We start from the raw sequence: 12760 nt of genomic DNA, 5'->3' as shown, positions 1-12760 counted from the left end.
AAACTGAGCTTCTGACTGAAGGAAAACCACTAACTCTGGGGACATGTTCTTGTCTGATTGCAAGGGAAGGGGAAATATTTATATCCACCAGGATAAACCCAACTTATGTTCATGACGTGGAGTGGGTGATGAAGGGTGAAACTAATATTCCTTGTTAGCTGGACCCAGATGGTCAAAAATTATGCTTTTGTATTTGTGTTTGTCCTGTCTGAGAGTCTGACACATAGGCTGATAATAGTCAACATGTGATATTCCTTTTAGATTAAATCAGATTTTTTTTTTTCAAAAGTCACATTTAATTTTTAGAAGATTCTTGACTTTCACAAAATGAAACAGTATGATTGTAGATTGATAGTGGGATCCAGGCCTTTTTATTTCACACAGCATTTATAATGGACCAGGCATAATCAAAGAGGTAGCCTTTATGACACAGCTACATTAACATTGAACAGTTAATTATGGCATAATTGGCTTACTGAGAGAGAATGACCCAGGGCATAGTTTGCTTAGCAATCGCAAATGGTCTATTTTCATATCATTGGCATATCTGCTCTTGCCCTGGACCAGTTATTTACATTTGTACAGAGTTGTTCCCCCCACCGGACCCTCTATCCCCCCCCCTCCCACCATTTTTCTTTAGTTTAGACATGTTCTGCTTCCTCCAGCTTCCTTTAAGCTATCAGGACAGGGGAGACGAAGTGACTATTTGTTCCCACACCACCATCCTCACTGTCATTCTGTGTTAGCTCAGCAGGGTGAGATGGCAACTGCTGTCTTTTCCATGCCCCACCCTGCCTCGCTCCCACAGTAAAGTGCCCTGCCTCTGCCAAGCCTTCTCTCATGGTTGCCTCGTCAAGAACTGAGGAGACACTGTTGGGCTTGAGGGTTGGCTACTGTCGGGTCACTCAAAGCTTCCGGTGCAGAGGTGTGAAGCAAGCATCTGAAACCTCCTCGCTACCAGGCAGCACATTTCCCCCAGATCCAAAACGGCCATACAATGAATAATACACACAATTTACTCAATTAACAGGGCAATAAAATTGGATAATCAAACAGCTGAAGAACTGTCTTTCAAAGATCTTCACATTGAGCAGACGGGACTTCCAACACTATACATGTCCTGGTTTTGACAAGTAAGCGATGAGGGCCACAATGACCCCGACATAAACTCCTGTTCCAATGGTGATGGAGAGTGCTGCGAGGAACAGGGCTCTTCGTGATGCTGAGGTTGCACGCTGATAGTCTCCTTTCGCAATAGCCTTGCTCGTCTGTAAATGAAGAAGTCATTTGTTACCACCAGTATTAGCAATTTGAATTATGAAAGCTTTAATACGGTCTCACCCAGGGTGAGAGAGTGTGTGCTAACCCATTAGATAAACAACAGGCGTTTGAAGGATGAACTATAGCCAAACATTGTTAATGACATCTCACACTATCCTCCACACAAACCTTCCATCAGATTGCCATTCATGCAGTCATTGCAACTTCACACTGCCATTAACATGTCTGTTTCAGTCTGCCAATGACACACAGTCACTTCAACCTCCCAATTCATGCTGCTCTTAATTCAGACATTTCCTTTTTCTTTGGAAGTACTTGAAGTTGACCCAAGTTCAGACAACTACCACTCCAAAAACATCTCCCCCTTCCAAACAACATTTCAGAGGGCAGAGGGACAAATGTTCTTCAGCCACAGATAGATACCTAGGAACAGGAGTCGGCCATTCAGCCCTTCAACCCTGTTCTGTCTTTTGATGAGATCATGGCTGATCTGTGACCTAACTCCATATACCTGCCTTTGACCCATATTTGTGCACACTGAACAATTTCTTCCCATTATTGGATGAGTGGTTGCCATTTATGCAGGAACCACAGCAACAACAGTGCAGGACCCCGACTTACATATCGGGACAGCCTCCCGCCTCCCGTGGTGCGCTGTCTGCCGATTTAATGAAAATTGCATCAGGCGGGCCTTGGCCATCTAAGGGTGGGGGAGCCACCAAGTTGCCCCCACACTGCCACCCCCGTCTCTAATACCACTCTCAGATAAGACACGGGCAGTTGAAAATCTTCCTGGCACTATGCTATCTGCACTCAATTTTCAGAGGTAAGTTCATTATCATTTGGTGCAAATTTGGACACGCGTGGGGAGCACACTAGTGATGGGGGTGGAAGATCATGTGTGAGGGATGTTTAAAGGGGAGTAACAAAAATTCAGAATCTTTTGGAAAAGCTTAAAAGGCCTCTCAACCCATGAAGCCGCCAATGCTACAGCTGAAGTAGGGGAGGGCTAAGCAGTGCCAGGCAAAAATAAATTATGAAGCAGCCCAGCATCGGTCCCTCTTTAATGACTGTTGACATTGAGGTGGTGCTGCATGTGCTAGTTCCGAGGAAGCGTTTCCACAGCACAATCCACATAGGTCAGCGTTGCTGCAACCTCCAATGAGGTGAAGCCGCTGTAGGCCACAGCTGGTCGCCACTGATACCATAGCTTATGACAGACCCTATACTGTAGCTGCAAGTACCCTTGGAGCAAATGGCAGGGTTCGGCATCAGTTGGTTTTGGGATGAGAAAATTCTACAGGATTGGAATGTGAAGACAAAGGGTGGTGTAATGTGTGCACCTGCAAGTATGCTCACAGGCTTGTAGAGCTGCTGCCCCCCTTTAATCAGGGGGGGGGGGGCACTTGATTTAATTGGTTATTTGGTTACAACCAACCAAAAGAGTTGTAGAGCTGCTGCATTGTGAGTGGCTTAGCCAGTCACGTGACCTTCAAAAGACTCAATAAAATCCCAGCCAGTTGGGTCTAGGTCATCCATGCAGTTGTGAGCTTAGTGGATGAACTGGTAATGTGTCGTGTGATTGTAAAACCTTTGTTAATAAACCAACTAGTTCTTAATAGCAAGGTGTTGCTATTCTTAAGATGAATCCTTAAGCAAAGAACCCGTGAAGCAGATACATTACAGGTGGGAATGCCTTCGGAGCTGCTCCCGCTTTGCCACCGGAACTTTTCACCCAGCTTGGGAGGAAATCTTTTGCCAGGAGTGCAGTTTCTCTTGGACTGCAGATATACTGGAGCAGGTACACTCTTCCAGCACTGAGTAGCTTATGTTTTGCAGAGTGAGCATTGACAAGACTATATCCAGCCAAAGAGTTGGAGGTGGGGTGGGACTTGCGGCAGGAATGACAGCAAATACTCTATTTAAACAACAAACCGAGTCTCTATGAACTACAGTAAACAGAACTCATGGTCAAAAAGACGACAAAGTCTCCCGATAAAAGCAAGTTTAATTCTCCAGCAAAATGAAGTGAGTAGAGGAGATGAACATAATATAAATGATGTGCATAAAATCAATCCCAGTCACTTACAGCAGTGCGGTCTCCAGGCATGATTGGTGGGGTAATTACCCAATCATATCACTCCGGGACTTGCGGTGTCCCTATATGCCGCCCTTTCTTCCATCTCTCTTGCTCATATTGGCAGCAACAGAAGCACTCAATCTAACTTCTAATCTTTTCTCACAAGTACAGTTTATCGAATTTACAAATCACAAAGGAAAGATGCCCGGGTATTAACACGATAACTCCCCCTCCCCTATAAATCATTGCCAGGTTACACACAACAAAACGTGACCACCTCCTAGCAACATAAACATGGCGGAAAAATAAAAACATAATGAAGAAGTTCAGGAAGAAATTAAGTATCTCGTAGATAAATGTCATGTATCTCACACTACGGTATATAACTGTATCTTACCATGCTATACATGACTGTAACTGGATATGACCTGTAACAATAAACATACCTTACCACCAGGGGTGCACTTGCAGGAGACACTCCATACCTGTCCCACTGAGCTATAAAAAGGGAGGTCTCAGGCAAGTGCAGCACTGGAGAGCTGGAATTAAAGGTGCAGGTCCTGAGTGACCTTGACTTCAGCATGTGTCTCGTGTAAGTCAGTACATTAGAGTCAGGACTTCACAATGGCGACGAGTTACGGGATCACAGAATCTACAGAATGGCTACCAACAGCTCAGATGAGAAATATAATGCTGGAGACAATTGGGATGACTTTATAGAAAGGCTCCAGCAAAGCTTTGTAACCAAAGACTGGTTAGGCGACGATAATGCAGACAAGAGAAGAGCCCATCTCTTGACCAGCTGTGGCTCGAAAACATACGCTTTAATGAAAGACCTGCTGGCACCCGAGAAACCAGCAAGCAAGTTGTTTGAGGAGTTGAGCACACTGGTGAGAGACCACCTGAAGCCAGCGAGCAGCCTACACATGGCCAGACTCAGGTTCTACAACTACAGACACTGTGTGGGCCAGAGCATATCCGACTTTGTGGCGGAACTTCAGAGGCTGGCTAGTTCATGTGAGTTCCCCGATGAACTAAGGAGAGAAGTACTGAGAGACTTTTTTATTGAAGGAATAGGCCATGCAGGCATATTCCAAAAGCTCACAGAGACTAAGAACTTGACTCGAGAGGCAGCAACACTGGTCGCACAGACGTTCTTGGCAGGCGAAGAAGAAAAGAGGCTGATCTATACTTCGGGTACGACAACCAACGAGGCATCAGAACAAGGGGTTCACATTATGAAACAAACCGCTACCCCCACACACAGACAAAGGCAGGAGAGCAGGCCTTCAACAGCAGAAAGTGGCGCCAGAAGCCATCAAAATCAAGGGCCACATGAACGGCCGATCACACCTCATCAACCCACAATGCGAGCAATCAAAAACAGATTGAGAGAAGCTCAAGAGAGATCAGCTAGACGCAGCTCATCCTTCGGAAACAATGGAAACGGTCTGTGTTGGAGATGTGGGGGAAGGCACTCAACCAGGGTGTGTCGATTTCAGCATGCCGTTTGCAGAAACTGCAACTACACAGGGCATCTGGCTCGCATGTGCAGAAAAACAGCAGCTCGGCTGGTATACGAATCGGAAGGGTCGGAAAGTGGACCAGAAGACGGTTGGAACAGTGCACGGGAGGCCGAGGTACAGCGGGTCAACACGATCAATATCCACTGTTCTTACTCCAATTATGATGAGGGTTCTACTCAACGGGATACCCGTCAACATGGAACTGGACACAGGGACCAGTCAATCCCTCATGAGCGTTCAACAATTTGAGCAGCTGTGGCCGCACAAAAGCAACAGACCAAAACTCACAAAGATCGACACCAAACTAAGGACCTATACGAAAGAAATCGTCCCAGTCCTTGGCAGCGCCATGCTCTCAGTCACACACAAAGGGATGGTGAACCAACTTTCCCTGTGGATTGTCCCCGGGGATCACCCAGCCCTGTTGGGGAGAAGCTGGCTAGCAGAACTTAATTGGAAATGGGATGATGTTCACGCCATGTCGTCAGAGGAACGGACCTCCTGCTCAACAGTCCTAAGCCGTTTTGAACATCTCTTTCAGCCAGGTGTGGGCACCTTCAAATGGGCTAAAGTTAGAATCTACATCACACAGAATGCCAGACCGGTCCATACAAGGCTAGAGCTGTGCCTTATGTGATGAGGGAAAAGATTGAAAATGAACTGGACCGGCTTCTGCGGGAAGGCATAATTTCTCCCGTGGAATTCAGCGACTGGGCAAGCCCCATCGTCCCCGTCATGAAGCCTGATGGATTCGTGCGAATCTGTGGGGATTACAAGTCTACCATAAACAGAGTCTCCCTACAGGACCAATACCCGCTGCCCAGAGTGGAGGACCTATTTGCCACATTGGCTGGAGGAAAACTTTTCTCAAAACTTGACCTCACATCTGCGTATATAACGCAAGAACTGACCAAAGAGTCTAAGCTACTCACCACCATCAACACACATCGAGGCCTTTTTGTGTACAATCGATGCCCATTCGGCATCAGGTCGGCAGCTGCTATAGTCCAGCACAACATGGAGAGTCTGCTCAAGTCCATCCCCGGGGACGGTTGTGTTTCAAGATGACATACTCATCACAGGCAGGGACACCGACTCTCATCTCCGCAATCTTGAGGAAGTACTAAGTCGATTGGATCGGGTAGGCCTAAGAGTTAAGAAATCCAAGTGTCTGTTTCTCGCGTCTGAGGTTGAATTTTTGGGCAGAAGGATGGCCGCTGATGGAATCCGCCCAACCAAATCCAAAGCCGAAGCGATTCGCCTGGCACCCAGGGCCCGGAATGTCTTGGAACTAAGCGCCTTTCTCGGGCTACTTAATTACGTTGGGAACTTTGTGCAGAACTTGAGCACACTGCTGGAGCCTCTCCACGTGATACTCAGAAAGGGGTGTGATTGGTTTTGGGGGGACGCCCAAGAACGCGCCTTCAATAAGGCATGCAACCTTCTATGTTCCAAGAGTGTTTTAGCCTTTTTTGACCCAGGTAAAAAGTTAATCCTTACGTGTGATGTGTCAGTGTACGGGGTCGGGTGCGTTTTACAGCACGTCAATGATGCGGGTAAATTGCAGCCCGTTGCTTAAGCCTCCAGGTCACTTTCGCGGGCGGAACGGGGTACGGTATGGTTGAGAAGGAGGCGCTTGCGTGCGTGTACGGTGTCAAAAAGATGCACCAATACCTTTTCGGGGCCAAGTTTGGTTTAGAAACCGACCACAAACCCCTCACGTCCCTACTATCCGAGTGCAAGGCAATCAACGGCAACGCCTCGGTGCGCATTCAGCGGTGGGCACTCATGCTGGCGGCTTATGACTACACAATAAGGCACAGACTAGGCACAGACAACTGTGCCGACGCGCTTAGCAGGCTACCCCTGGTGACCACAGAAGGGTCCGATGAACAGGACTGTGAGATGGTCATGGCAATCAATGTCTTTGAATCCACAGGTTCGCCCATGACGGCTCGCCAAATCAGAGCCTAGACGACCAGCGACCCCACGTTATCTCTAGTTAAAAGATATGTTTTAACTGATGACTGGGCAGAGGCTCGCGATGCCTGCCCCGAGGAGGTCAAACCCTTCCATAGGCGCATGCATGAACTCTCACTACAGGCAGACTGCCTGATATGGGGCAGCCGAGTAGTTATGCCCTTACGAGGCAGGAAGGCGTTTGTCCGGGAGCTCCATCGTGAGTACCCGGGGATCATCCTTATGAAGGCCATAGCCAGATCCCACGTCTGGTGGCCTGGCATTTACGCGGACTTGGAGCTCTGCGTCCATCGGTGCACCATTTGTGCCCAACCCAGTAATGCCCCCAGGGAGGCCCACCCAAAGCCCCTGGCCCTGGCCCACCAAACCGTGGTCGCGGGTGCATGTAGACTATGCGGGCCCATTCATGGGCAAAATGTTCCTCGTAGTCGTTGATGCATTTTCAAAATGGATTAAGTGCAACATTTTAAACTCGAGCACCACCTCCACCACTGTGGAGAGCCTTAGAACCATGTTTGCAACGCACGGCATTCCTGACATATTGGTCAGTGATAATGGTCCGTGCTTCACCAGCGCAGAATTTCACGATTTTATAATTGACCACGGTATAAATCACGTTAAGACGGCACCTTTCAAGCCGGCCTCCAATGTCCAGGTGGAGCGAGCAGTACAGATCATTAAACAAGGCATGCTCAGAATCCAAGGTCCCACGCTGCAGAGCCGCCTGTCACGACTGCTGCTGGCATACAGATCTCGTCCACATTCGTTGACTGGGGTTCCCCCCGCGCAACTATTGATGAACCGAACCTTAAAGACTAGGCTCTCGTTAATCCTCCCAGACATGCATGAAATTGTTGAGGCTAAGCGTCAAAAGCTAACTGAGTACCATGACCGAAATTCGAGGGGGAGGTGGAATGAGATAGGGGACAAAGTGTTTGTGCTAAACTATGGCTGGGGTCCCAAATGGCTTGCAGGTACAGTAACAGACAAAGAGGGAAACAGGCTACTGGTTGTACAAATGGACAATGGCCAAACCTGCCGGAGGCATGTCAACCAAGTAAAAAGTAGATTCACTGATAACACTGAAGAACCAGAGGCAGACTACAATGTGGAACTCACACCACACCTGGTGGACAGACAGGTGGAACAACCTGAGGAAAGGGCAGTCTCAACAGACAGCCCAGGCGAGATACCAGCAATCACACCGAACGAAAAACAGGCACCAAGGCAAACAACTAAACCACAACTAAGACGCTCCATGCGAGAGCGCAGACCACCTGAGAGACTGAATCTATAAAGGCAATAAGACCTTGGGGGAGGGTGATGTCATGTATCTCACATTACTGTATATAACTGTATCTTACCATGCTATACATGACTGTAACTGGATATGACCTGTAACAATAAGCAGACCTTACCACCAGAGGTGCACTTGCAGGAGACACTCCATACCTGTCCCACTGAGGTATATAAAGGGAGGTCTCAGGCAAGTGCAGCACTGGAGAGCTGGAATTAAAGGTGCAGGTCCTGAGTGACCTTGACTTCAGCATGTGTCTCGTGTAAGTCAGTACATTAGAGTCAGGACTTAACAATAAACTTTACCGAAGCTGGTTCATTTGCTCTGCAGCAGTAGCAACTAGGTCCATTACAGTATAATTGAGTCAGATTGTTAATGGTTTTCACACCATCTGTCACAATGTATAACTATGTCTAACAATGAGGTCTATAATAGAGCTATCAGCTCATTGAATATTGTAATATATTGAAGTTGACTCAACCCATTCTTTGGCCAAATAGACAATTACCCAGTTCAGAGAGAAAAAGACTCGTGCAAATGGAATTGATTTCTGCATTTACTGGAAAATCCCTGCTGAGTTGCCTGTGAATGATCTGTTCAATGCTCTTCCTCACAACTGACATGAGATTTCATGCAGTTATTATACAAACATGCAACACCCTCAAATACCTTAGCCGAGAAAGTCAGAGCTCACCAGACTGAATGTTGTTCACTGGAATCATAGAATGATACAGCACAGGGAAAGCCCATTGTCTTGACTAGTTTAATAAGTTTTTCCTTTAAAGGTAATTTCTCCCTCTCTCAGCGAGGAGGCTAAGCGGGAAATCCACTCTCAGGTACCTGCCACTGGTGAAGTGCGACATCACCACTGACACCTGGGAGTCCCTGGCCAAAGACCACCCTAGGTGGAGAAAGTGCAGCCGGGAGGGCGCTGAGCACTTCGAGTCTCAACGCGCGAGCATGAAGTGGTCAGGCGCATGCAGCCGAAGGAGCGTGCGGCAAACCAGTCCCACCCACCCCTTCCCCCGACGAATGTCTGTCCCACCTGTGACAGGGTCTGTGGCTCTCGTATTGGACTGTTCAGCCACCAAAGAACTCACTTTAGGAGTGGAAGCATGTCTTCCTCGATTCCGAGGGACTGCCTATGATGATGACCTGCCACTGGCACTCTGAAAATGACAATTGGAGATGTACAGGAGCAGCCCAGGATGGTGGCCCTTCGGATATTACCTGCAATTCTATCTCTGTCGTGTATCCCACCACATGGCATAGCTGAGGCTACTACGTGGCAGATCATGGGTGTGACCATCCATCCAAACACTTGCTGTCCTTTGATGTTCCAACATGCTATGCCACAGAAGTCCTGCAGTAATAGCTGTAACCGGCGATGATGAGGGATGAGTATGGATGTGCTCCAAACTCCTCCGGGTTGGATTGGAACGAGGCTTTGGACTCAACTGGTCAATCCTGACCCTTTAAAACAAAGCTCAAAAATGTTCTCCTTATTAATACAAATGATTGACAAAAACATTGAGAGAATGAGTTTTCTTCATGCAGTCAATAGGTCAAGCCAGGAGTGTCCTTTGAGGATGGATTTGAGAATATGGCAGCGAAGCTGAAAAATACTACTTGAGCACTTCAAGAAAACCTACTATCCAGACGCAGCTCTTTCATATCAGTCTATCTAGGATCTTATGATAGAGGGAGCAGCGTGCGGTGGCCCGGCCCGCAAATCGGCACAGTCCCGGCCTGCAAGACTATCAGCAGGCCGGGGCCATTAGAGGGTGCAGCGTGCGGCGGCATACCACTGCAGGGAGCAGAGCGTGCTGCTGCAGGAGGGCGACGGCTGACTGCAGTGTGGGCAGGTGCAGCAGGAGCGGCGAGGTCGGGGTGAAGGAGCAGCAAGAGTTCGTAGAGGGATGTGATCGGAGCCCAGGAGAGGTGAGAGTTCAGGGCCCAGAAGAGGCGAGGGCCCAGGGGCCAGCCCACAATGCGATATGTGTGCGCACTAGGTCTATGCAGCAGAGCTGGTCTCCAATCGTCTTGGTTAATCCTTGCCACTGGACCAAGACCTAGCTCTGTCAAGTCCGTGTGGTGGCTGGTGTGCAACGGTCACCACACGTTAAAAAAATCCACGCACAGGCATCTTCCACCCTTCACGGTGTAGTTTGGGACCTGGAATATCAGGTCCTTCACTGAAACACCTGTGAACTCATCCTTTTTTGGCGTGGAAGCAAGTCATCCTTGTTCCGAGGGACTGCCTACGATGATGATGATGATAGGACCTATCATAGAAAACCCTGATCATTGGTAGCTGACAGGTCTGACGTGTCTATTCTACAGATGAGCCTACAGAATTGACAAAGAAATCTTGGAGCATCTATAAAGGAAAATAGTGGGCTACGAGGGATCATTTTGAGAGTCCATGCTGTGGTGGATGATTGGAAAATGGTGGGCAGTGCTGAATTCCCAGTGTGCATTGCTGGCATGGGAGACCCCAATCGGCAATGTGCCCCTCGTAAAATGGTCGCTCTTGGTTTTCACCAGAGAGTCCGAGAGTGTAGATTGAAAACATCTCAAGTGTCAGTAGTGGGCAGACCAGGAGCACCCATTGTGAATTGTGAAGTGATACTGTTATATATGTAAACTCGTATTTACTCTGTACAGCCACCAGAGGGCTCATCCCCGGGAGTCCCAAGGGATCCCATAATCCCTTGGGAGCACAGGTATTTAAGGAGGCCTCACAGGTTGGAGAGGCACTCTGGAGACCTGTATTAAAAGACTAAGGTCACACTTTACTTTGAGCTCACAGTGTTTAGTCTTGACTCTTTCTCCATACGTAACAGATACACTTTGTGAAGACCAATATGGGAAGGCAGTATAGTATAAAAGGCACAATTTTGAAAAGTGTAGATGAGCATATACATAGATTCTTAAAGGTGGCAGAGCAAGTTGATAAGCTGGTTAGAAAAGCATATGGGTTACTTGGGTTGATAAATAAAGGCACACTTCAGGTAAGATGTAAAGACCTTAGAACGGCTACAGAGAAGTTTGCCAAGATGTTACCTGGTGAGCCAGTGTTAGGGCCTGTATGTGCTAAGAGTTAACTGCTTGGACAAAGGGATTACGTTGTATTCTAGATTATAATAGTAGAGAGAATTAGGGACTGAGTGCGTTTCATCTGCTTTGTTCAGGGAGTGGGCTGGTTGAAATATAACTGGTCCAAGCCAATGAACTTTGGCTGGTTTATGTATGCTACCAATGACTCATTGCACCATCAGAAAGTGATGGTGAAAATCTGAAACAAATACAGAAAATGCTGCAACCATTCAGCTGGTCAGTCAGCGTCTGTGGAGAGAACAGGATAGTTAACGTTTTGGGTGAGGAACCTTCATCTTGGAAGGGTTCAGAGCCGAGAACTTTCTGTTCCCTGAACAGATGCTGACTGACCAGTTTCAAGCAGTTGCTGTTTCTGTTTCTCATTACCACAAAACCCTGCAGAGAGCTGAAGGATACAAAATACCTCCTGCATAGATGAAACTCTGAAAAAGTGTTTGATCAACAATTCACACGAGTTCCACTTTGGACAATTCAAGATAAAGCTTCGAGATATTGTTGCAGACGCTCGATGAGATTTGTGTTATTGGTAACCCAGCCCATAGAGGATTAGTATTCAATCTGCTATCTCCGAGGGCCCAATCCATTCCACACTAATACTGTGCCAACAGAAGCGTTCAGCATTATATCAAATTATGACAGTAATGGGGAATGCTAATGCATAAATTACTTCCTTATTTCACCAATCTTGTAACAGTGATGCCCTGTTAAGAAGTTGCTGTAGATTTTAATTGATTCAGTTTGCTTTTTAAAACAGTAAACTGTGTCACTTTAGGTTAGTTGGTACCACTCTCGTCTCTGGATCAAACATAAGAACATAAGAAATAGGAACAGGAGTAAGCCATATGGCCCCTTGAGCCTGCTCCGCCATTTAATACAATCATGGCTGATCTGATCATGGACTCAGCTCCACTTCCCTGCCCGCGCCCCATAACCCCTTATTCCCTTATCGTTTCAGAAACTGTCTATCTCTGTCTTAAATTTATTCAATGTCCCAGCTTCCACAGCTCTCTGAGGCAGCGAATTCCATAGATTTACAGTTATTATACAAACATGCAACACCCTCAAATACCTTAGCCGAGAAAGTCAGAGCTCACCAGACTGAATGTTGTTCACTGGAATCATAGAATGATACAGCACAGGGAAAGCCCATTGTCTTGACTAGTTTAATAAGTTTTTCCTTTAAAGGTAATTTCTCCCTCTCTCAGCGAGGAGGCTAAGCGGGAAATCCACTCTCAGGTACCTGCCACTGGTGAAGTGCGACATCACCACTGACACCTGGGAGTCCCTGGCCAAAGACCACCCTAGGTGGAGAAAGTGCAGCCGGGAGGGCGCTGAGCACTTCGAGTCTCAATGCGCGAGCATGAAGAGGTCAGGCGCATGCAGCCGAAGGAGCGTGCGGCAAACCAGTCCCACCCACCCCTTCCCCCGACGAATGTCTGTCCCACCTGTGACAGGGTCTGTGGCTCTCGTATTGGA

General features: G+C 47.6%; 1 protein-coding gene across 1 annotated transcript in view; it reads right to left on the bottom strand.

The window, feature by feature from the left end:
* Window positions 1-651: 651 nt before the first annotated feature.
* syndig1l (synapse differentiation inducing 1-like) overlaps window positions 652-12760 on the bottom strand; it is a 137018-nt gene continuing 124909 nt past the window's right edge. Inside the window, exon 3 of the mRNA XM_070877575.1 lies at window positions 652-1268. Coding sequence (XP_070733676.1) covers window positions 1110-1268 — 159 coding nt within the window. The 3' untranslated portion in view covers window positions 652-1109. The remainder of the gene's footprint in view (window positions 1269-12760) is intronic.

The sequence above is a fragment of the Pristiophorus japonicus genome, chromosome 4 (genome assembly GCF_044704955.1).
Source record: "Pristiophorus japonicus isolate sPriJap1 chromosome 4, sPriJap1.hap1, whole genome shotgun sequence".
In the NCBI taxonomy this organism is placed as follows: Eukaryota; Metazoa; Chordata; class Chondrichthyes; family Pristiophoridae; genus Pristiophorus; species Pristiophorus japonicus.
This window is presented reverse-complemented; position numbering and strand designations above follow the sequence as displayed.